Source organism: Strix uralensis, chromosome 32, assembly GCF_047716275.1.
Source record: "Strix uralensis isolate ZFMK-TIS-50842 chromosome 32, bStrUra1, whole genome shotgun sequence".
NCBI lineage: Eukaryota > Metazoa > Chordata > Aves > Strigiformes > Strigidae > Strix > Strix uralensis.
Genome location: NC_134003.1, coordinates 1,792,473 through 1,814,069, shown reverse-complemented (window position 1 = coordinate 1,814,069; position 21,597 = coordinate 1,792,473). Strand labels below are relative to the sequence as shown.

General features: G+C 60.3%; 5 protein-coding genes across 5 annotated transcripts; 1 reads left to right on the top strand and 4 right to left on the bottom strand.

Annotated features, from left to right (window-relative positions):
• Nucleotides 1–3,766: 3,766 nt before the first annotated feature.
• LOC141936477 (feather keratin 3-like) lies at nt 3,767–4,132 on the bottom strand. The gene has a single exon (XM_074853460.1). It carries the CDS (start codon nt 4,130–4,132, stop codon nt 3,767–3,769), a length of 366 nt encoding a protein of 121 aa, XP_074709561.1.
• A 4,682-nt stretch (nt 4,133–8,814) lies between these two features.
• LOC141936478 (feather keratin 3-like) lies at nt 8,815–9,180 on the bottom strand. The gene has a single exon (XM_074853461.1). It carries the CDS (start codon nt 9,178–9,180, stop codon nt 8,815–8,817), a length of 366 nt encoding a protein of 121 aa, XP_074709562.1.
• A 942-nt stretch (nt 9,181–10,122) lies between these two features.
• Nucleotides 10,123–16,398, top strand: LOC141936161 (uncharacterized). Its single transcript, XM_074852886.1, has 5 exons — nt 10,123–10,258; nt 10,440–10,586; nt 10,964–11,020; nt 15,134–15,168; nt 16,012–16,398. Exons 1-5 carry the CDS (start codon nt 10,123–10,125, stop codon nt 16,396–16,398), a joined length of 762 nt encoding a protein of 253 aa, XP_074708987.1.
• On the bottom strand, nt 13,863–14,228 carry LOC141936416 (feather keratin 3-like). The gene has a single exon (XM_074853337.1). It carries the CDS (start codon nt 14,226–14,228, stop codon nt 13,863–13,865), a length of 366 nt encoding a protein of 121 aa, XP_074709438.1.
• A 2,512-nt stretch (nt 16,399–18,910) lies between the features above and the next one.
• On the bottom strand, nt 18,911–19,276 carry LOC141936358 (feather keratin 3-like). The gene has a single exon (XM_074853244.1). It carries the CDS (start codon nt 19,274–19,276, stop codon nt 18,911–18,913), a length of 366 nt encoding a protein of 121 aa, XP_074709345.1.
• Nucleotides 19,277–21,597: the final 2,321 nt, after the last annotated feature.

Below are 21,597 nucleotides of genomic sequence, written 5' to 3'. Positions count from 1 at the left end.
ACGGCGTATGTCATGCGGTCACCGGTATGCGGGAGGCATTTGCGAGGTACCTTCTTGGTCAGTGCCAGGACCCTGGCCTTCCCAGTGGCTATGCAAAGATGGCATGCATCCACCCCGAGACCAAGCCCTTGGGCAAGAGCTCTGGCACGCAGGGCGCTTGCAGTCAGCCTTTGTCACGCTGCGTGCCCTCTTACACACCGAGATAATGAAAAGACACCGGGGCTAATTTGGCCCATGAGATGGCAGCTGGCAAGCGCCTGAGCAGGGTAATTGCAGGGGCTGATAGAGCAGGTTGGGGCTACTGAAGAAGCGGCGTCAGCACAACAGCCCCGTGCCACACAAGGAGGAACCAGGGGCTCGTCCGTCACAGGCCACTTGCTCCCAACTCAGCAGCTCCTCCCCTCACTCTCGCCACATGGCATAAAAGCTCTGCCCTCAGTGAGCACTGGCATCCATCGCGCCTGCCTCGCTCTGCTCAGGAAAAGGGAAGGTGGGTGCCTGTGTGTCTCTGCCTCCTGTGGCAGGGACCAGCTTTGGGCCTCCCTGGCCAGGAGAGCTGTGAGGGCAGCAGGCGTGTGGCAGCTGCCTTGGATGGCCAGGGTGGGCTGAGCCACAGCGAGAGGAGGAGGGATCCCCGTGGCCGTGACTCGCAGAGCCAGGCTCTCGGGGAGTCTTTGTGTGCCCTCGGTCTGTAGAGATGAGGGCACTGAGGGGGGCTGTTTGGGCTAAGGGCAGGCGGTGGGCACTGAGGTCATGGTGGTTGCTATGGCCTTTCCAGCTTCAGGGCAGCCCTGGGAAGAGGGCACTGCACAGCTAGGGTATCTCCTCCGCATTCACGACATCTGTTCTTGGGGTTGTGTGTTTCAGGCTCAGCTCTCTCACACAAAGATGTCTTGCTACGACCTGTGCCCACCGAAAACCGGCGTCGCCGTCCCCCAGCCCATCGCTGAGAGCTGCAACGAGCTGTGCGCCCGGCAGTGCCCCGACTCGTCGGCCTTCATCCAGCCGCCCCCCGTCGTCGTCACCTTCCCCGGCCCCATCCTCAGCTCCTTCCCCCAGCAAGCCGTGGTGGGCTCCTCCGGAGCACCCGCCTTTGGGGGCTCCCTGGGGCTGGGGGGCCTCTACGGTGCCGGGGCCACGCTGGGCTCAGGGGGCCTCTGCACCTTTGGCAGACCCTACGCTTCTCCCGCCTGCAGCCCTTGCGCCCTGCCCCGCTACAGCAGGAAGCTCTGGGACACCTGTGGGCCCTGCTAGACGCAGCCCAGCCCCAGGCACTGGCCCCAGCTCAAACACCAACACCACCCCCATGCAGGGCTGTGCTGGCGGGCACGAGGCACTGACCAGTGCTGAGCAGCCCCAGTCCCAGCCAACGCCTGGGTAGCTGGCTGTGCCACACACCCTCAGCCCCATTGCTGCCCCCGTTGCCTGCCTTCTGCTCCCCTCCCCTCCTTTCTCCTCCCAGCTGTTGGATGGGGCAGGACGTGGACTTGAAGGGCTCTGTGAGGCTGCAGGACCAAGTCCTCAGGATCTGGAATGCTGCACCAAGGGGGCATCTGGAGTGGAAAGCCATGCTCTGGAGAAGATTTCTCTGCCTCCCACAATACGTGGTAACCAGCCTCTCTGATCTTGCCCACGGTCTGCCTGACAGCCTGTCTTGCCCCTCTGGGCACAATAAAGTTTTCCTGCATCCAAGTCATGTCTCACTCCCTCATTGTCCCAAGCTTGGGAAACCCCGGCGGTAGGTGCCCAGCAGCTGTGGGAGGGTAAATGCTGGGTTCTAGATGCCCAAGGGAGGTGAGGGTGGGAAGTGCTAGGAGAGGGAGGGAGGACGCAGGCAGCAGGCAGGGGAAAGAGAGCCTTGTGGTGGGACTTGCAGGAGCTGGGGAAAGGGCAGAGGGCAGGGAGCAGGGTAGGTGCATTCAGTGCTCCATCACTTCATCTTCTGAGCCCAGGAGCAGCACCAACTCTACAAGGTTCCAGTGCTCTGCAGAAGCACAGGAGAATCTTCAGGCATCTGCACAGAGGAGGCTGGATGAGAGCTACTGTTTAACCTCACACCTGGGGAATGACCGTCAATATTCCATGACATAGGACATCATGCTCAGCAATAGAAAGCTGGGGGAAGAAGAAGGAAGGAGGATCTTGGGAGTGATGGCATTTGTCTCCCAAGTAACCATTGCCAGTGTGGCCGCCCTGCTGTCCTGGAGATGGCTGAACACCTGCCGCTAATGCCAAGTAGAAAATGAATTCCTTATTTGCTTGACAGGCATGCAAGGCTTTTCCTTTATTTCTTAAGCTCTCTTTATCCCAACACACCAGATTTCTCACTTTTAGCCCTCCGATTCACTCACCCATCCCAGCAGCGGAGGAGTGAGCGAGCTGCTCTGGGCTCTTTAGGTGCCAGCTGGGGTTAAACCACAACAATGATGAAGGGACAGGGAGCAGCTCTCTCCCGGGGAGAGTCTCAGAGTTCTGCAACTGTTCCTCCTGTCTCCGAGGAGGACTGGGGGTTTCTTATCAATGTGCACAGATGCCTGAAGGGAAGGCATCAAGAAGATGCGTCCAGGCTCTTGTCAGAGGTGTCCAGTGCCAGGACAAGAGGCAATGGGCACCAGCTGAAACACAGGAGGCTCTGCCTCAAAAGCGCAAAACTCTTTTGGCACTGTGAGGGTGACCGAGCGCGAGCACAGGTTGTCTCAGGAGGTTGTGGCATTTCTGTTCTTGGAGACAAAGTTGTGTGGACACAGTGCTGGGCAGCCAGCTCTGGGTGACCCTGCTGAGGTGGCAGCATGACAAGATGCCCTGCAAAGGCTCCTGCCCCAGGAATCAGGCAGTTATGTCTGTCATTTTCTGTCTGTGGCAGAGTTGGCCTGTGTTGGGGGTGAGAAGGGGAAGGAGAAAAGGATGGGGAAAGCGAAGGTGAAGGATAAGAGAGTACAGCAGAAGGACAGATGAGAAGATGGGGAAAGGGAAGTGGACTGTGAAGGAGAATAAAAAGAAGAAGAAGAAGAAAGAAAGGGAAAGAAGAAGAAGAAAGAGAAGAGGAAAGGGAACGGGATAGGGAAGAGGAAAGGGAAGCGTCCCCATTGCTTTCTCCCCCAGGGGCTCAGACAGAGCTGTGGAGGCACGAAGGGGGTGGAGTCACAACACGCATTGCCCCTGGGTGGCTCACAGCCCCTGGGGCAGTCACACTCATGCCCAGGGAAGCTTGAGGTCTGCAAATGCCCAAGGGCTTCAGGTCCTGCAGGCAGCAGATCTGTCTGTTCAGGCAGGGCCCTTTGAGCTCAGCTGTGGGACCTTATGTGGACAGAGCTGCCACGGCTGTGGGGTCTCCCCAAAGGCAGCTCAGCCTGGATCTGCTGGGACAGAGAGACTGCCCTGGCCCAGATGGGCGGGGTCACATGCAGGGCGAGGGAGCCCTGCAAACCACGTGGCTCGGTGAAACGAAAAACAAAGAGAGAGGTGTTAGATGCAGGATTCTTTTATTGTAAGTGCAGCAAACAACCAGTGGAGAAAGACACATAAGGCACAGGCAAGCAGGTTGTCCCTGTGGGCTTCAAGAGAGCTGTTCCTTCAGGCTTCTGCCAGGCAGTGGCTGTTGGAGAGACAAGCAAGTGCCCTGTGGGTGGATGGTGGCTTCGTGCCTCTGGGGATGGGCAGGAGCAAGGAGGAGGAGAGGCAGCATGGAGAGAGAAGAAGGGAGGGACAAGGAGAGGAGAAGTGAGGCTGAGATGGCCCAGGGTCTCTGGGTTTTCTGGGGCTCAGTCTAGCAGGGCCCACAGTTGTCCCAGAGCTTCCTGCTGTAGCGGGGCAGGGCGCAAGGGCTGCAGGCGGGAGAAGCGTAGGGTCTGCCAAAGGTGCAGAGGCCCCCTGAGCCCTGCGTGGCCCCGGCACCGTAGAGGCCCCCCAGCCCCAGGGAGCCCCCAAAGGCGGGTGCTCCGGAGGAGCCCACCACGGCTTGCTGGGGGAAGGAGCTGAGGATGGGGCCGGGGAAGGTGACGACGACGGGGGGCGGCTGGATGAAGGCCGACGAGTCGGGGCACTGCCGGGCGCACAGCTCGTTGCAGCTCTCAGCGATGGGCTGGGGGACAGCGATGCCGGTTTTTGGTGGGCACAGGTCGTAGCAAGACATCTTTGTGTGGGTTTGGATGGTGCTCTGCAAGAGAACAGAGATAGCAAGAGTGCAGTAGAGGGGAGCGCCTGAGGTGGAGGGACTGGCTCAGGGGGCCAGGAGGAGAAGCTCTCCCAGACTTACCCTGTTCCCCAAGGAGAAGGCGGCCAGAGCAGAGGATGGGAGAGCCTGGCAGAGGCAGAGCTTTTATACCATCCCCGCCATTGCTCAGCACCCCATGGGCCAATGTGCAGAGGCGACACTCCCTCCTGCCGATGACAATGGTGACAACGGTGCTGTCCAGCTACTGGCCCTCCCTGAGTCAGCATCCCCTCGCCACAGCAGCACACAATGCCTCAGAGCCTTTCCTGCTCTTTCTGCTGTGGCAGCAGCATCTCCCTGCTGGGGGCTGCGCATGGCAGGAAAGGGCCGTGCTTCTGTAGCTCCTGCCTGCCCTGTGCTCTGCCCTGGGAAGACATCTCTGCTCTGTACCCGCAGCCGGGCTCTGCTGGGAGGAGAGTCGTCCCCGAGCCCAGTGGGGCTATTCCCACCAGGGGCAGCTGCAGCTGAGCCTTCAGACGGGACTCCCAGCTCCCCAGCACGCCGAGGGAAGCCCCTGCTCAGCCCTGGCCACGAGCAATGGGGCTCCCAGGACATCTGTGATGGGCTGGTGGGGCTCGGGCAGGGCTGGCACGAGCTTGTGCCGTGTGGGATCAGGAGGGGATCTGTGATCTTTGCACCATGCAGCTCAGGAGGGAAGAGCATGAGGGGTCTTTCTGCCCCAGACTGGCTGAGGTCGATGACCAACGCCTGCAGGCAGAGGGAGGCTGGCTCTGTTGGACTGGCGAGTGATGCATCGTGCTGAGCAGGCAGTGCCGCAGAGGAGTGCCTTTGCTGTGCCATTTCGTAACCTCGCGCCTTTGTAGATTACAGCCACACGGCGTATGTCATGCGGTCACCGGTATGCGGGAGGCATTTGCGAGGTACCTTCTTGGTCAGTGCCAGGACCCTGGCCTTCCCAGTGGCTATGCAAAGATGGCATGCATCCACCCCGAGACCAAGCCCTTGGGCAAGAGCTCTGGCACGCAGGGCGCTTGCAGTCAGCCTTTGTCACGCTGCGTGCCCTCTTACACACCGAGATAATGAAAAGACACCGGGGCTAATTTGGCCCATGAGATGGCAGCTGGCAAGCGCCTGAGCAGGGTAATTGCAGGGGCTGATAGAGCAGGTTGGGGCTACTGAAGAAGCGGCGTCAGCACAACAGCCCCGTGCCACACAAGGAGGAACCAGGGGCTCGTCCGTCACAGGCCACTTGCTCCCAACTCAGCAGCTCCTCCCCTCACTCTCGCCACATGGCATAAAAGCTCTGCCCTCAGTGAGCACTGGCATCCATCGCGCCTGCCTCGCTCTGCTCAGGAAAAGGGAAGGTGGGTGCCTGTGTGTCTCTGCCTCCTGTGGCAGGGACCAGCTTTGGGCCTCCCTGGCCAGGAGAGCTGTGAGGGCAGCAGGCGTGTGGCAGCTGCCTTGGATGGCCAGGGTGGGCTGAGCCACAGCGAGAGGAGGAGGGATCCCCGTGGCCGTGACTCGCAGAGCCAGGCTCTCGGGGAGTCTTTGTGTGCCCTCGGTCTGTAGAGATGAGGGCACTGAGGGGGGCTGTTTGGGCTAAGGGCAGGCGGTGGGCACTGAGGTCATGGTGGTTGCTATGGCCTTTCCAGCTTCAGGGCAGCCCTGGGAAGAGGGCACTGCACAGCTAGGGTATCTCCTCCGCATTCACGACATCTGTTCTTGGGGTTGTGTGTTTCAGGCTCAGCTCTCTCACACAAAGATGTCTTGCTACGACCTGTGCCCACCGAAAACCGGCGTCGCCGTCCCCCAGCCCATCGCTGAGAGCTGCAACGAGCTGTGCGCCCGGCAGTGCCCCGACTCGTCGGCCTTCATCCAGCCGCCCCCCGTCGTCGTCACCTTCCCCGGCCCCATCCTCAGCTCCTTCCCCCAGCAAGCCGTGGTGGGCTCCTCCGGAGCACCCGCCTTTGGGGGCTCCCTGGGGCTGGGGGGCCTCTACGGTGCCGGGGCCACGCTGGGCTCAGGGGGCCTCTGCACCTTTGGCAGACCCTACGCTTCTCCCGCCTGCAGCCCTTGCGCCCTGCCCCGCTACAGCAGGAAGCTCTGGGACACCTGTGGGCCCTGCTAGACGCAGCCCAGCCCCAGGCACTGGCCCCAGCTCAAACACCAACACCACCCCCATGCAGGGCTGTGCTGGCGGGCACGAGGCACTGACCAGTGCTGAGCAGCCCCAGTCCCAGCCAACGCCTGGGTAGCTGGCTGTGCCACACACCCTCAGCCCCATTGCTGCCCCCGTTGCCTGCCTTCTGCTCCCCTCCCCTCCTTTCTCCTCCCAGCTGTTGGATGGGGCAGGACGTGGACTTGAAGGGCTCTGTGAGGCTGCAGGACCAAGTCCTCAGGATCTGGAATGCTGCACCAAGGGGGCATCTGGAGTGGAAAGCCATGCTCTGGAGAAGATTTCTCTGCCTCCCACAATACGTGGTAACCAGCCTCTCTGATCTTGCCCACGGTCTGCCTGACAGCCTGTCTTGCCCCTCTGGGCACAATAAAGTTTTCCTGCATCCAAGTCATGTCTCACTCCCTCATTGTCCCAAGCTTGGGAAACCCCGGCGGTAGGTGCCCAGCAGCTGTGGGAGGGTAAATGCTGGGTTCTAGATGCCCAAGGGAGGTGAGGGTGGGAAGTGCTAGGAGAGGGAGGGAGGACGCAGGCAGCAGGCAGGGGAAAGAGAGCCTTGTGGTGGGACTTGCAGGAGCTGGGGAAAGGGCAGAGGGCAGGGAGCAGGGTAGGTGCATTCAGTGCTCCATCACTTCATCTTCTGAGCCCAGGAGCAGCACCAACTCTACAAGGTTCCAGTGCTCTGCAGAAGCACAGGAGAATCTTCAGGCATCTGCACAGAGGAGGCTGGATGAGAGCTACTGTTTAACCTCACACCTGGGGAATGACCGTCAATATTCCATGACATAGGACATCATGCTCAGCAATAGAAAGCTGGGGGAAGAAGAAGGAAGGAGGATCTTGGGAGTGATGGCATTTGTCTCCCAAGTAACCATTGCCAGTGTGGCCGCCCTGCTGTCCTGGAGATGGCTGAACACCTGCCGCTAATGCCAAGTAGAAAATGAATTCCTTATTTGCTTGACAGGCATGCAAGGCTTTTCCTTTATTTCTTAAGCTCTCTTTATCCCAACACACCAGATTTCTCACTTTTAGCCCTCCGATTCACTCACCCATCCCAGCAGCGGAGGAGTGAGCGAGCTGCTCTGGGCTCTTTAGGTGCCAGCTGGGGTTAAACCACAACAATGATGAAGGGACAGGGAGCAGCTCTCTCCCGGGGAGAGTCTCAGAGTTCTGCAACTGTTCCTCCTGTCTCCGAGGAGGACTGGGGGTTTCTTATCAATGTGCACAGATGCCTGAAGGGAAGGCATCAAGAAGATGCGTCCAGGCTCTTGTCAGAGGTGTCCAGTGCCAGGACAAGAGGCAATGGGCACCAGCTGAAACACAGGAGGCTCTGCCTCAAAAGCGCAAAACTCTTTTGGCACTGTGAGGGTGACCGAGCGCGAGCACAGGTTGTCTCAGGAGGTTGTGGCATTTCTGTTCTTGGAGACAAAGTTGTGTGGACACAGTGCTGGGCAGCCAGCTCTGGGTGACCCTGCTGAGGTGGCAGCATGACAAGATGCCCTGCAAAGGCTCCTGCCCCAGGAATCAGGCAGTTATGTCTGTCATTTTCTGTCTGTGGCAGAGTTGGCCTGTGTTGGGGGTGAGAAGGGGAAGGAGAAAAGGATGGGGAAAGCGAAGGTGAAGGATAAGAGAGTACAGCAGAAGGACAGATGAGAAGATGGGGAAAGGGAAGTGGACTGTGAAGGAGAATAAAAAGAAGAAGAAGAAGAAAGAAAGGGAAAGAAGAAGAAGAAAGAGAAGAGGAAAGGGAACGGGATAGGGAAGAGGAAAGGGAAGCGTCCCCATTGCTTTCTCCCCCAGGGGCTCAGACAGAGCTGTGGAGGCACGAAGGGGGTGGAGTCACAACACGCATTGCCCCTGGGTGGCTCACAGCCCCTGGGGCAGTCACACTCATGCCCAGGGAAGCTTGAGGTCTGCAAATGCCCAAGGGCTTCAGGTCCTGCAGGCAGCAGATCTGTCTGTTCAGGCAGGGCCCTTTGAGCTCAGCTGTGGGACCTTATGTGGACAGAGCTGCCACGGCTGTGGGGTCTCCCCAAAGGCAGCTCAGCCTGGATCTGCTGGGACAGAGAGACTGCCCTGGCCCAGATGGGCGGGGTCACATGCAGGGCGAGGGAGCCCTGCAAACCACGTGGCTCGGTGAAACGAAAAACAAAGAGAGAGGTGTTAGATGCAGGATTCTTTTATTGTAAGTGCAGCAAACAACCAGTGGAGAAAGACACATAAGGCACAGGCAAGCAGGTTGTCCCTGTGGGCTTCAAGAGAGCTGTTCCTTCAGGCTTCTGCCAGGCAGTGGCTGTTGGAGAGACAAGCAAGTGCCCTGTGGGTGGATGGTGGCTTCGTGCCTCTGGGGATGGGCAGGAGCAAGGAGGAGGAGAGGCAGCATGGAGAGAGAAGAAGGGAGGGACAAGGAGAGGAGAAGTGAGGCTGAGATGGCCCAGGGTCTCTGGGTTTTCTGGGGCTCAGTCTAGCAGGGCCCACAGTTGTCCCAGAGCTTCCTGCTGTAGCGGGGCAGGGCGCAAGGGCTGCAGGCGGGAGAAGCGTAGGGTCTGCCAAAGGTGCAGAGGCCCCCTGAGCCCTGCGTGGCCCCGGCACCGTAGAGGCCCCCCAGCCCCAGGGAGCCCCCAAAGGCGGGTGCTCCGGAGGAGCCCACCACGGCTTGCTGGGGGAAGGAGCTGAGGATGGGGCCGGGGAAGGTGACGACGACGGGGGGCGGCTGGATGAAGGCCGACGAGTCGGGGCACTGCCGGGCGCACAGCTCGTTGCAGCTCTCAGCGATGGGCTGGGGGACAGCGATGCCGGTTTTTGGTGGGCACAGGTCGTAGCAAGACATCTTTGTGTGGGTTTGGATGGTGCTCTGCAAGAGAACAGAGATAGCAAGAGTGCAGTAGAGGGGAGCGCCTGAGGTGGAGGGACTGGCTCAGGGGGCCAGGAGGAGAAGCTCTCCCAGACTTACCCTGTTCCCCAAGGAGAAGGCGGCCAGAGCAGAGGATGGGAGAGCCTGGCAGAGGCAGAGCTTTTATACCATCCCCGCCATTGCTCAGCACCCCATGGGCCAATGTGCAGAGGCGACACTCCCTCCTGCCGATGACAATGGTGACAACGGTGCTGTCCAGCTACTGGCCCTCCCTGAGTCAGCATCCCCTCGCCACAGCAGCACACAATGCCTCAGAGCCTTTCCTGCTCTTTCTGCTGTGGCAGCAGCATCTCCCTGCTGGGGGCTGCGCATGGCAGGAAAGGGCCGTGCTTCTGTAGCTCCTGCCTGCCCTGTGCTCTGCCCTGGGAAGACATCTCTGCTCTGTACCCGCAGCCGGGCTCTGCTGGGAGGAGAGTCGTCCCCGAGCCCAGCAGGGCTATTCCCACCAGGGGCAGCTGCAGCTGAGCCTTCAGACGGGACTCCCAGCTCCCCAGCACGCCGAGGGAAGCCCCTGCTCAGCCCTGGCCACGAGCAATGGGGCTCCCAGGACATCTGTGATGGGCTGGTGGGGCTCGGGCAGGGCTGGCACGAGCTTGTGCCGTGTGGGATCAGGAGGGGATCTGTGATCTTTGCACCATGCAGCTCAGGAGGGAAGAGCATGAGGGGTCTTTCTGCCCCAGACTGGCTGAGGTCGATGACCAACGCCTGCAGGCAGAGGGAGGCTGGCTCTGTTGGACTGGCGAGTGATGCATCGTGCTGAGCAGGCAGTGCCGCAGAGGAGTGCCTTTGCTGTGCCATTTCGTAACCTCGCGCCTTTGTAGATTACAGCCACACGGCGTATGTCATGCGGTCACCGGTATGCGGGAGGCATTTGCGAGGTACCTTCTTGGTCAGTGCCAGGACCCTGGCCTTCCCAGTGGCTATGCAAAGATGGCATGCATCCACCCCGAGACCAAGCCCTTGGGCAAGAGCTCTGGCACGCAGGGCGCTTGCAGTCAGCCTTTGTCACGCTGCGTGCCCTCTTACACACCGAGATAATGAAAAGACACCGGGGCTAATTTGGCCCATGAGATGGCAGCTGGCAAGCGCCTGAGCAGGGTAATTGCAGGGGCTGATAGAGCAGGTTGGGGCTACTGAAGAAGCGGCGTCAGCACAACAGCCCCGTGCCACACAAGGAGGAACCAGGGGCTCGTCCGTCACAGGCCACTTGCTCCCAACTCAGCAGCTCCTCCCCTCACTCTCGCCACATGGCATAAAAGCTCTGCCCTCAGTGAGCACTGGCATCCATCGCGCCTGCCTCGCTCTGCTCAGGAAAAGGGAAGGTGGGTGCCTGTGTGTCTCTGCCTCCTGTGGCAGGGACCAGCTTTGGGCCTCCCTGGCCAGGAGAGCTGTGAGGGCAGCAGGCGTGTGGCAGCTGCCTTGGATGGCCAGGGTGGGCTGAGCCACAGCGAGAGGAGGAGGGATCCCCGTGGCCGTGACTCGCAGAGCCAGGCTCTCGGGGAGTCTTTGTGTGCCCTCGGTCTGTAGAGATGAGGGCACTGAGGGGGGCTGTTTGGGCTAAGGGCAGGCGGTGGGCACTGAGGTCATGGTGGTTGCTATGGCCTTTCCAGCTTCAGGGCAGCCCTGGGAAGAGGGCACTGCACAGCTAGGGTATCTCCTCCGCATTCACGACATCTGTTCTTGGGGTTGTGTGTTTCAGGCTCAGCTCTCTCACACAAAGATGTCTTGCTACGACCTGTGCCCACCGAAAACCGGCGTCGCCGTCCCCCAGCCCATCGCTGAGAGCTGCAACGAGCTGTGCGCCCGGCAGTGCCCCGACTCGTCGGCCTTCATCCAGCCGCCCCCCGTCGTCGTCACCTTCCCCGGCCCCATCCTCAGCTCCTTCCCCCAGCAAGCCGTGGTGGGCTCCTCCGGAGCACCCGCCTTTGGGGGCTCCCTGGGGCTGGGGGGCCTCTACGGTGCCGGGGCCACGCTGGGCTCAGGGGGCCTCTGCACCTTTGGCAGACCCTACGCTTCTCCCGCCTGCAGCCCTTGCGCCCTGCCCCGCTACAGCAGGAAGCTCTGGGACACCTGTGGGCCCTGCTAGACGCAGCCCAGCCCCAGGCACTGGCCCCAGCTCAAACACCAACACCACCCCCATGCAGGGCTGTGCTGGCGGGCACGAGGCACTGACCAGTGCTGAGCAGCCCCAGTCCCAGCCAACGCCTGGGTAGCTGGCTGTGCCACACACCCTCAGCCCCATTGCTGCCCCCGTTGCCTGCCTTCTGCTCCCCTCCCCTCCTTTCTCCTCCCAGCTGTTGGATGGGGCAGGACGTGGACTTGAAGGGCTCTGTGAGGCTGCAGGACCAAGTCCTCAGGATCTGGAATGCTGCACCAAGGGGGCATCTGGAGTGGAAAGCCATGCTCTGGAGAAGATTTCTCTGCCTCCCACAATACGTGGTAACCAGCCTCTCTGATCTTGCCCACGGTCTGCCTGACAGCCTGTCTTGCCCCTCTGGGCACAATAAAGTTTTCCTGCATCCAAGTCATGTCTCACTCCCTCATTGTCCCAAGCTTGGGAAACCCCGGCGGTAGGTGCCCAGCAGCTGTGGGAGGGTAAATGCTGGGTTCTAGATGCCCAAGGGAGGTGAGGGTGGGAAGTGCTAGGAGAGGGAGGGAGGACGCAGGCAGCAGGCAGGGGAAAGAGAGCCTTGTGGTGGGACTTGCAGGAGCTGGGGAAAGGGCAGAGGGCAGGGAGCAGGGTAGGTGCATTCAGTGCTCCATCACTTCATCTTCTGAGCCCAGGAGCAGCACCAACTCTACAAGGTTCCAGTGCTCTGCAGAAGCACAGGAGAATCTTCAGGCATCTGCACAGAGGAGGCTGGATGAGAGCTACTGTTTAACCTCACACCTGGGGAATGACCGTCAATATTCCATGACATAGGACATCATGCTCAGCAATAGAAAGCTGGGGGAAGAAGAAGGAAGGAGGATCTTGGGAGTGATGGCATTTGTCTCCCATGTAACCATTGCCAGTGTGGCCGCCCTGCTGTCCTGGAGATGGCTGAACACCTGCCGCTAATGCCAAGTAGAAAATGAATTCCTTATTTGCTTGACAGGCATGCAAGGCTTTTCCTTTACTTCTTAAGCTCTCTTTATCCCAACACACCAGATTTCTCACTTTTAGCCCTCCGATTCACTCACCCATCCCAGCAGCGGAGGAGTGAGCGAGCTGCTCTGGGCTCTTTAGGTGCCAGCTGGGGTTAAACCACAACAATGATGAAGGGACAGGGAGCAGCTCTCTCCCGGGGAGAGTCTCAGAGTTCTGCAACTGTTCCTCCTGTCTCCGAGGAGGACCGGGGGTTTCTTATCAATGTGCACAGATGCCTGAAGGGAAGGCATCAAGAAGATGCGTCCAGGCTCTTGTCAGAGGTGTCCAGTGCCAGGACAAGAGGCAATGGGCACCAGCTGAAACACAGGAGGCTCTGCCTCAAAAGCGCAAAACTCTTTTGGCACTGTGAGGGTGACCGAGCGCGAGCACAGGTTGTCTCAGGAGGTTGTGGCATTTCTGTTCTTGGAGACAAAGTTGTGTGGACACAGTGCTGGGCAGCCAGCTCTGGGTGACCCTGCTGAGGTGGCAGCATGACAAGATGCCCTGCAAAGGCTCCTGCCCCAGGAATCAGGCAGTTATGTCTGTCATTTTCTGTCTGTGGCAGAGTTGGCCTGTGTTGGGGGTGAGAAGGGGAAGGAGAAAAGGATGGGGAAAGCGAAGGTGAAGGATAAGAGAGTACAGCAGAAGGACAGATGAGAAGATGGGGAAAGGGAAGTGGACTGTGAAGGAGAATGAAAAGAAGAAGAAGAAGAAAGAAAGGGAAAGAAGAAGAAGAAAGAGAAGAGGAAAGGGAACGGGATAGGGAAGAGGAAAGGGAAGCGTCCCCATTGCTTTCTCCCCCAGGGGCTCAGACAGAGCTGTGGAGGCACGAAGGGGGTGGAGTCACAACACGCATTGCCCCTGGGTGGCTCACAGCCCCTGGGGCAGTCACACTCATGCCCAGGGAAGCTTGAGGTCTGCAAATGCCCAAGGGCTTCAGGTCCTGCAGGCAGCAGATCTGTCTGTTCAGGCAGGGCCCTTTGAGCTCAGCTGTGGGACCTTATGTGGACAGAGCTGCCACGGCTGTGGGGTCTCCCCAAAGGCAGCTCAGCCTGGATCTGCTGGGACAGAGAGACTGCCCTGGCCCAGATGGGCGGGGTCACATGCAGGGCGAGGGAGCCCTGCAAACCACGTGGCTCGGTGAAACGAAAAACAAAGAGAGAGGTGTTAGATGCAGGATTCTTTTATTGTAAGTGCAGCAAACAACCAGTGGAGAAAGACACATAAGGCACAGGCAAGCAGGTTGTCCCTGTGGGCTTCAAGAGAGCTGTTCCTTCAGGCTTCTGCCAGGCAGTGGCTGTTGGAGAGACAAGCAAGTGCCCTGTGGGTGGATGGTGGCTTCGTGCCTCTGGGGACGGGCAGGAGCAAGGAGGAGGAGAGGCAGCATGGAGAGAGAAGAAGGGAGGGACAAGGAGAGGAGAAGTGAGGCTGAGATGGCCCAGGGTCTCTGGGTTTTCTGGGGCTCAGTCTAGCAGGGCCCACAGTTGTCCCAGAGCTTCCTGCTGTAGCGGGGAAGGGCGCAAGGGCTGCAGGCGGGAGAAGCGTAGGGTCTGCCAAAGGTGCAGAGGCCCCCTGAGCCCTGCGTGGCCCCGGCACCGTAGAGGCCGCCCAGTCCCAAGGAGCCCCCAAAGGCGGGTGCTCCGGAGGAGCCCACCACGGCTTGCTGGGGGAAGGAGCTGAGGATGGGGCCGGGGAAGGTGACGACGACGGGGGGCGGCTGGATGAAGGCCGACGAGTCGGGGCACTGCCGGGCGCACAGCTCGTTGCAGCTCTCAGCGATGGGCTGGGGGACAGCGATGCCGGTTTTTGGTGGGCACAGGTCGTAGCAAGACATCTTTGTGTGGGTTTGGATGGTGCTCTGCAAGAGAACAGAGATAGCAAGAGTGCAGTAGAGGGGAGCGCCTGAGGTGGAGGGACTGGCTCAGGGGGCCAGGAGGAGAAGCTCTCCCAGACTTACCCTGTTCCCCAAGGAGAAGGCGGCCAGAGCAGAGGATGGGAGAGCCTGGCAGAGGCAGAGCTTTTATACCATCCCCGCCATTGCTCAGCACCCCATGGGCCAATGTGCAGAGGCGACACTCCCTCCTGCCGATGACAATGGTGACAACGGTGCTGTCCAGCTACTGGCCCTCCCTGAGTCAGCATCCCCTCGCCACAGCAGCACACAATGCCTCAGAGCCTTTCCTGCTCTTTCTGCTGTGGCAGCAGCATCTCCCTGCTGGGGGCTGCGCATGGCAGGAAAGGGCCGTGCTTCTGTAGCTCCTGCCTGCCCTGTGCTCTGCCCTGGGAAGACATCTCTGCTCTGTACCCGCAGCCGGGCTCTGCTGGGAGGAGAGTCGTCCCCGAGCCCAGTGGGGCTATTCCCACCAGGGGCAGCTGCAGCTGAGCCTTCAGACGGGACTCCCAGCTCCCCAGCACGCCGAGGGAAGCCCCTGCTCAGCCCTGGCCACGAGCAATGGGGCTCCCAGGACATCTGTGATGGGCTGGTGGGGCTCGGGCAGGGCTGGCACGAGCTTGTGCCGTGTGGGATCAGGAGGGGATCTGTGATCTTTGCACCATGCAGCTCAGGAGGGAAGAGCATGAGGGGTCTTTCTGCCCCAGACTGGCTGAGGTCGATGACCAACGCCTGCAGGCAGAGGGAGGCTGGCTCTGTTGGACTGGCGAGTGATGCATCGTGCTGAGCAGGCAGTGCCGCAGAGGAGTGCCTTTGCTGTGCCATTTCGTAACCTCGCGCCTTTGTAGATTACAGCCACACGGCGTATGTCATGCGGTCACCGGTATGCGGGAGGCATTTGCGAGGTACCTTCTTGGTCAGTGCCAGGACCCTGGCCTTCCCAGTGGCTATGCAAAGATGGCATGCATCCACCCCGAGACCAAGCCCTTGGGCAAGAGCTCTGGCACGCAGGGCGCTTGCAGTCAGCCTTTGTCACGCTGCGTGCCCTCTTACACACCGAGATAATGAAAAGACACCGGGGCTAATTTGGCCCATGAGATGGCAGCTGGCAAGCGCCCGAGCAGGGTAATTGCAGGGGCTGATAGAGCAGGTTGGGGCTACTGAAGAAGCGGCGTCAGCACAACAGCCCCGTGCCACACAAGGAGGAACCAGGGGCTCGTCCGTCACAGGCCACTTGCTCCCAACTCAGCAGCTCCTCCCCTCACTCTCGCCACATGGCATAAAAGCTCTGCCCTCAGTGAGCACTGGCATCCATCGCGCCTGCCTCGCTCTGCTCAGGAAAAGGGAAGGTGGGTGCCTGTGTGTCTCTGCCTCCTGTGGCAGGGACCAGCTTTGGGCCTCCCTGGCCAGGAGAGCTGTGAGGGCAGCAGGCGTGTGGCAGCTGCCTTGTATGGCCAGGGCGGGCTGAGCCACAGCGAGAGGAGGAGGGATCCCCGTGGCCGTGACTCGCAGAGCCAGGCTCTCGGGGAGTCTTTGTGTGCCCTCGGTCTGTAGAGATGAGGGCACTGAGGGGGGCTGTTTGGGCTAAGGGCAGGCGGTGGGCACTGAGGTCATGGTGGTTGCTATGGCCTTTCCAGCTTCAGGGCAGCCCTGGGAAGAGGGCACTGCACAGCTAGGGTATCTCCTCCGCATTCACGACATCTGTTCTTGGGGTTGTGTGTTTCAGGCTCAGCTCTCTCACACAAAGATGTCTTGCTACGACCTGTGCCCACCGAAAACCGGCGTCGCCGTCCCCCAGCCCATCGCTGAGAGCTGCAACGAGCTGTGCGCCCGGCAGTGCCCCGACTCGTCGGCCTTCATCCAGCCGCCCCCCGTCGTCGTCACCTTCCCCGGCCCCATCCTCAGCTCCTTCCCCCAGCAAGCCGTGGTGGGCTCCTCCGGAGCACCCGCCTTTGGGGGCTCCCTGGGGCTGGGGGGCCTCTACGGTGCCGGGGCCACGCTGGGCTCAGGGGGCCTCTGCACCTTTGGCAGACCCTACGCTTCTCCCGCCTGCAGCCCTTGCGCCCTGCCCCGCTACAGCAGGAAGCTCTGGGACACCTGTGGGCCCTGCTAGACGCAGCCCAGCCCCAGGCACTGGCCCCAGCTCAAACACCAACACCACCCCCATGCAGGGCTGTGCTGGCGGGCACGAGGCACTGACCAGTGCTGAGCAGCCCCAGTCCCAGCCAACGCCTGGGTAGCTGGCTGTGCCACACACCCTCAGCCCCATTGCTGCCCCCGTTGCCTGCCTTCTGCTCCCCTCCGCTCCTTTCTCCTCCCAGCTGTTGGATGGGGCAGGACGTGGACTTGAAGGGCTCTGTGAGGCTGCAGGACCAAGTCCTCAGGATCTGGAATGCTGCACCAAGGGGGCATCTGGAGTGGAAAGCCATGCTCTGGAGAAGATTTCTCTGCCTCCCACAATACGTGGTAACCAGCCTCTCTGATCTTGCCCACGGTCTGCCTGACAGCCTGTCTTGCCCCTCTGGGCACAATAAAGTTTTCCTGCATCCAAGTCATGTCTCACTCCCTCATTGTCCCAAGCTTGGGAAACCCCGGCGGTAGGTGCCCAGCAGCTGTGGGAGGGTAAATGCTGGGTTCTAGATGCCCAAGGGAGGTGAGGGTGGGAAGTGCTAGGAGAGGGAGGGAGGACGCAGGCAGCAGGCAGGGGAAAGAGAGCCTTGTGGTGGGACTTGCAGGAGCTGGGGAAAGGGCAGAGGGCAGGGAGCAGGGTAGGTGCATTCAGTGCTCCATCACTTCATCTTCTGAGCCCAGGAGCAGCACCAACTCTACAAGGTTCCAGTGCTCTGCAGAAGCACAGGAGAATCTTCAGGCATCTGCACAGAGGAGGCTGGATGAGAGCTACTGTTTAACCTCACACCTGGGAAATGACCGTCAATATTCCATGACATAGGACATCATGCTCAGCAATAGAAAGCTGGGGGAAGAAGAAGGAAGGAGGATCTTGGGAGTGATGGCATTTGTCTCCCATGTAACCATTGCCAGTGTGGCCGCCCTGCTGTCCTGGAGATGGCTGAACACCTGCCGCTAATGCCAAGTAGAAAATGAATTCCTTATTTGCTTGACAGGCATGCAAGGCTTTTCCTTTACTTCTTAAGCTCTCTTTATCCCAACACACCAGATTTCTCACTTTTAGCCCTCCGATTCACTCACCCATCCCAGCAGCGGAGGAGTGAGCGAGCTGCTCTGGGCTCTTTAGGTACCAGCTGGGGTTAAACCACAACAATGATGAAGGGACAGGGAGCAGCTCTCTCCCGGGGAGAGTCTCAGAGTTCTGCAACTGTTCCTCCTGTCTCCGAGGAGGACCGGGGGTTTCTTATCAATGTGCACAGATGCCTGAAGGGAAGGCATCAAGAAGATGCGTCCAGGCTCTTGTCAGAGGTGTCCAGTGCCAGGACAAGAGGCAATGGGCACCAGCTGAAACACAGGAGGCTCTGCCTCAAAAGCGCAAAACTCTTTTGGCACTGTGAGGGTGACCGAGCGCGAGCACAGGTTGTCTCAGGAGGTTGTGGCATTTCTGTTCTTGGAGACAAAGTTGTGTGGACACAGTGCTGGGCAGCCAGCTCTGGGTGACCCTGCTGAGGTGGCAGCATGACAAGATGCCCTGCAAAGGCTCCTGCCCCAGGAATCAGGCAGTTATTTCTGTCATTTTCTGTCTGTGGCAGAGTTGGCCTGTGTTGGGGGTGAGAAGGGGAAGGAGAAAAGGATGGGGAAAGCGAAGGTGAAGGATAAGAGAGTACAGCAGAAGGACAGATGAGAAGATGGGGAAAGGGAAGTGGACTGTGAAGGAGAATGAAAAGAAGAAGAAGAAGAAAGAAAGGGAAAGAAGAAGAAGAAAGAGAAGAGGAAAGGGAACGGGATAGGGAAGAGGAAAGGGAAGCGTCCCCATTGCTTTCTCCCCCAGGGGCTCAGACAGAGCTGTGGAGGCACGAAGGGGGTGGAGTCACAACACGCATTGCCCCTGGGTGGCTCACAGCCCCTGGGGCAGTCACACTCATGCCCAGGGAAGCTTGAGGTCTGCAAATGCCCAAGGGCTTCAGGTCCTGCAGGCAGCAGATCTGTCTGTTCAGGCAGGGCCCTTTGAGCTCAGCTGTGGGACCTTATGTGGACAGAGCTGCCACGGCTGTGGGGTCTCCCCAAAGGCAGCTCAGCCTGGATCTGCTGGGACAGAGAGACTGCCCTGGCCCAGATGGGCGGGGTCACATGCAGGGCGAGGGAGCCCTGCAAACCACGTGGCTCGGTGAAACGAAAAACAAAGAGAGAGGTGTTAGATGCAGGATTCTTTTATTGTAAGTGCAGCAAACAACCAGTGGAGAAAGACACATAAGGCACAGGCAAGCAGGTTGTCCCTGTGGGCTTCAAGAGAGCTGTTCCTTCAGGCTTCTGCCAGGCAGTGGCTGTTGGAGAGACAAGCAAGTGCCCTGTGGGTGGATGGTGGCTTCGTGCCTCTGGGGACGGGCAGGAGCAAGGAGGAGGAGAGGCAGCATGGAGAGAGAAGAAGGGAGGGACAAGGAGAGGAGAAGTGAGGCTGAGATGGCCCAGGGTCTCTGGGTTTTCTGGGGCTCAGTCTAGCAGGGCCCACAGTTGTCCCAGAGCTTCCTGCTGTAGCGGGGAAGGGCGCAAGGGCTGCAGGCGGGAGAAGCGTAGGGTCTGCCAAAGGTGCAGAGGCCCCCTGAGCCCTGCGTGGCCCCGGCACCGTAGAGGCCCCCCAGCCCCAGGGAGCCCCCAAAGGCGGGTGCTCCGGAGGAGCCCACCACGGCTTGCTGGGGGAAGGAGCTGAGGATGGGGCCGGGGAAGGTGACGACAACGGGGGGCGGCTGGATGAAGGCCGACGAGTCGGGGCACTGCCGGGCGCACAGCTCGTTGCAGCTCTCAGCGATGGGCTGGGGGACGGCGATGCCGGTTTTTGGTGGGCACAGGTCGTAGCAAGACATCTTTGTGTGGGTTTGGATGGTGCTCTGCAAGAGAACAGAGATAGCAAGAGTGCAGTAGAGGGGAGCGCCTGAGGTGGAGGGACTGGCTCAGGGGGCCAGGAGGAGAAGCTCTCCCAGACTTACCCTGTTCCCCAAGGAGAAGACGGCCAGAGCAGAGGATGGGAGAGCCTGGCAGAGGCAGAGCTTTTATACCATCCCCGCTATTGCTCAGCACCCCATGGGCCAATGTGCAGAGGCGACACTCCCTCCTGCCGATGACAATGGTGACAACGGTGCTGTCCAGCTACTGGCCCTCCCTGAGTCAGCATCCCCTCGCCACAGCAGCACACAATGCCTCAGAGCCTTTCCTGCTCTTTCTGCTGTGGCAGCAGCATCTCCCTGCTGGGGGCTGCGCATGGCAGGAAAGGGCCGTGCTTCTGTAGCTCCTGCCTGCCCTGTGCTCTGCCCTGGGAAGACATCTCTGCTCTGTACCCGCAGCCGGGCTCTGCTGGGAGGAGAGTCGTCCCCGAGCTCAGCGGGGCTATTCCCACCAGGGGCAGCTGCAGCTGAGCCTTCAGACAGGACTCCCAGCTCCCCAGCACGCCGAGGGAAGCCCCTGCTCAGCCCTGGCCACGAGCAATGGGGCTCCCAGGACATCTGTGATGGGCTGGTGGGGCTCGGGCAGGGCTGGCACGAGCTTGTGCCGTGTGGGATCAGGAGGGGATCTGTGATCTTTGCACCATGCAGCTCAGGAGGGAAGAGCATGAGGGGTCTTTCTGCCCCAGACTGGCTGAGGTCGATGACCAACGCCTGCAGGCAGAGGGAGGCTGGCTCTGTTGGACTGGCGAGTGATGCATCGTGCTGAGCAGGCAGTGCCGCAGAGGAGTGCCTTTGCTGTGCCATTTCGTAACCTCGCGCCTTTGTAGATTACAGCCACACGGCGTATGTCATGCGGTCACCGGTATGCGGGAGGCATTTGCGAGGTACCTTCTTGGTCAGTGCCAGGACCCTGGCCTTCCCAGTGGCTATGCAAAGATGGCATGCATCCACCCCGAGACCAAGCCCTTGGGCAAGAGCTCTGGCACGCAGGGCGCTTGCAGTCAGCCTTTGTCACGCTGCGTGCCCTCTTACACACCGAGATAATGAAAAGACACCGGGGCTAATTTGGCCCATGAGATGGCAGCTGGCAAGCGCCTGAGCAGGGTAATTGCAGGGGCTGATAGAGCAGGTTGGGGCTACTGAGGAAGCGGCGTCAGCACAACAGCCCCGTGCCACACAAGGAGGAACCAGGGGCTCGTCCGTCACAGGCCACTTGCTCCCAACTCAGCAGCTCCTCCCCTCACTCTCGCCACATGGCATAAAAGCTCTGCCCTCAGTGAGCACTGGCATCCATCGCTCCTGCCTCGCTCTGCTCAGGAAAAGGGAAGGTGGGTGCCTGTGTGTCTCTGCCTCCTGTGGCAGGGACCAGCTTTGGGCCTCCCTGGCCAGGAGAGCTGTGAGGGCAGCAGGCGTGTGGCAGCTGCCTTGTATGGCCAGGGCGGGCTGAGTCACAGCGAGAGGAGGAGGGATCCCCGTGGCCGTGACTCGCAGAGCCAGGCTCTCGGGGAGTCTTTGTGTGCCCTCGGTCTGTAGAGATGAGGGCACTGAGGGGGGCTGTTTGGGCTAAGGGCAGGCGGTGGGCACTGAGGTCATGGTGGTTGCTATGGCCTTTCCAGCTTCAGGGCAGCCCTGGGAAGAGGGCACTGCACAGCTAGGGTATCTCCTCCGCATTCACGACATCTGTTCTTGGGGTTGTGTGTTTCAGGCTCAGCTCTCTCACACAAAGATGTCTTGCTACGACCTGTGCCCACCGAAAACCGGCGTCGCCGTCCCCCAGCCCATCGCTGAGAGCTGCAACGAGCTGTGCGCCCGGCAGTGCCCCGACTCGTCGGCCTTCATCCAGCCGCCCCCCGTCGTCGTCACCTTCCCCGGCCCCATCCTCAGCTCCTTCCCCCAGCAAGCCGTGGTGGGCTCCTCCGGAGCACCTGCCTTTGGGGGCTCCCTGGGGCTGGGGGGCCTCTACGGTGCCGGGGCCACGCTGGGCTCAGGGGGCCTCTGCACCTTTGGCAGACCCTACGCTTCTCCCGCCTGCAGCCCTTGCGCCCTGCCCCGCTACAGCAGGAAGCTCTGGGACACCTGTGGGCCCTGCTAGACTGAGCCCCAGAAAACCCAGAGACCCTAGGCCACCTCAGCCTCACTCCTCTTCTCTTTAATCCCTCCCTTCTTCTCTCTCCATGCCACTTCTCCTCCTCCTTGCTCCTGCCCATACCTAGAGGTTCGACTCAACCGTCCTCCCACAGGGC

Coding starts and splice junctions, on each gene's coding strand:
- LOC141936416 (XM_074853337.1), bottom strand. CDS start 14,228: ATGTCTTGCTACGACCTGTGCCCACCAAAAACCGGCATCGCTGTCCCC.
- LOC141936358 (XM_074853244.1), bottom strand. CDS start 19,276: ATGTCTTGCTACGACCTGTGCCCACCAAAAACCGGCATCGCCGTCCCC.
- LOC141936161 (XM_074852886.1), top strand. CDS start 10,123: ATGCGGGAGGCATTTGCGAGGTACCTTCTTGGTCAGTGCCAGGACCCT. Junction 10,587..10,963: donor TCTGCTCAGGAAAAGGGAAG/GTGGGTGCCTGT, acceptor TGTGTGTTTCAG/GCTCAGCTCTCTCACACAAA. Junction 11,021..15,133: donor TGTGCCCACCGAAAACCGGC/GTCGCCGTCCCC, acceptor GCGCCTTTGTAG/ATTACAGCCACACGGCGTAT.
- LOC141936478 (XM_074853461.1), bottom strand. CDS start 9,180: ATGTCTTGCTACGACCTGTGCCCACCAAAAACCGGCATCGCTGTCCCC.
- LOC141936477 (XM_074853460.1), bottom strand. CDS start 4,132: ATGTCTTGCTACGACCTGTGCCCACCAAAAACCGGCATCGCTGTCCCC.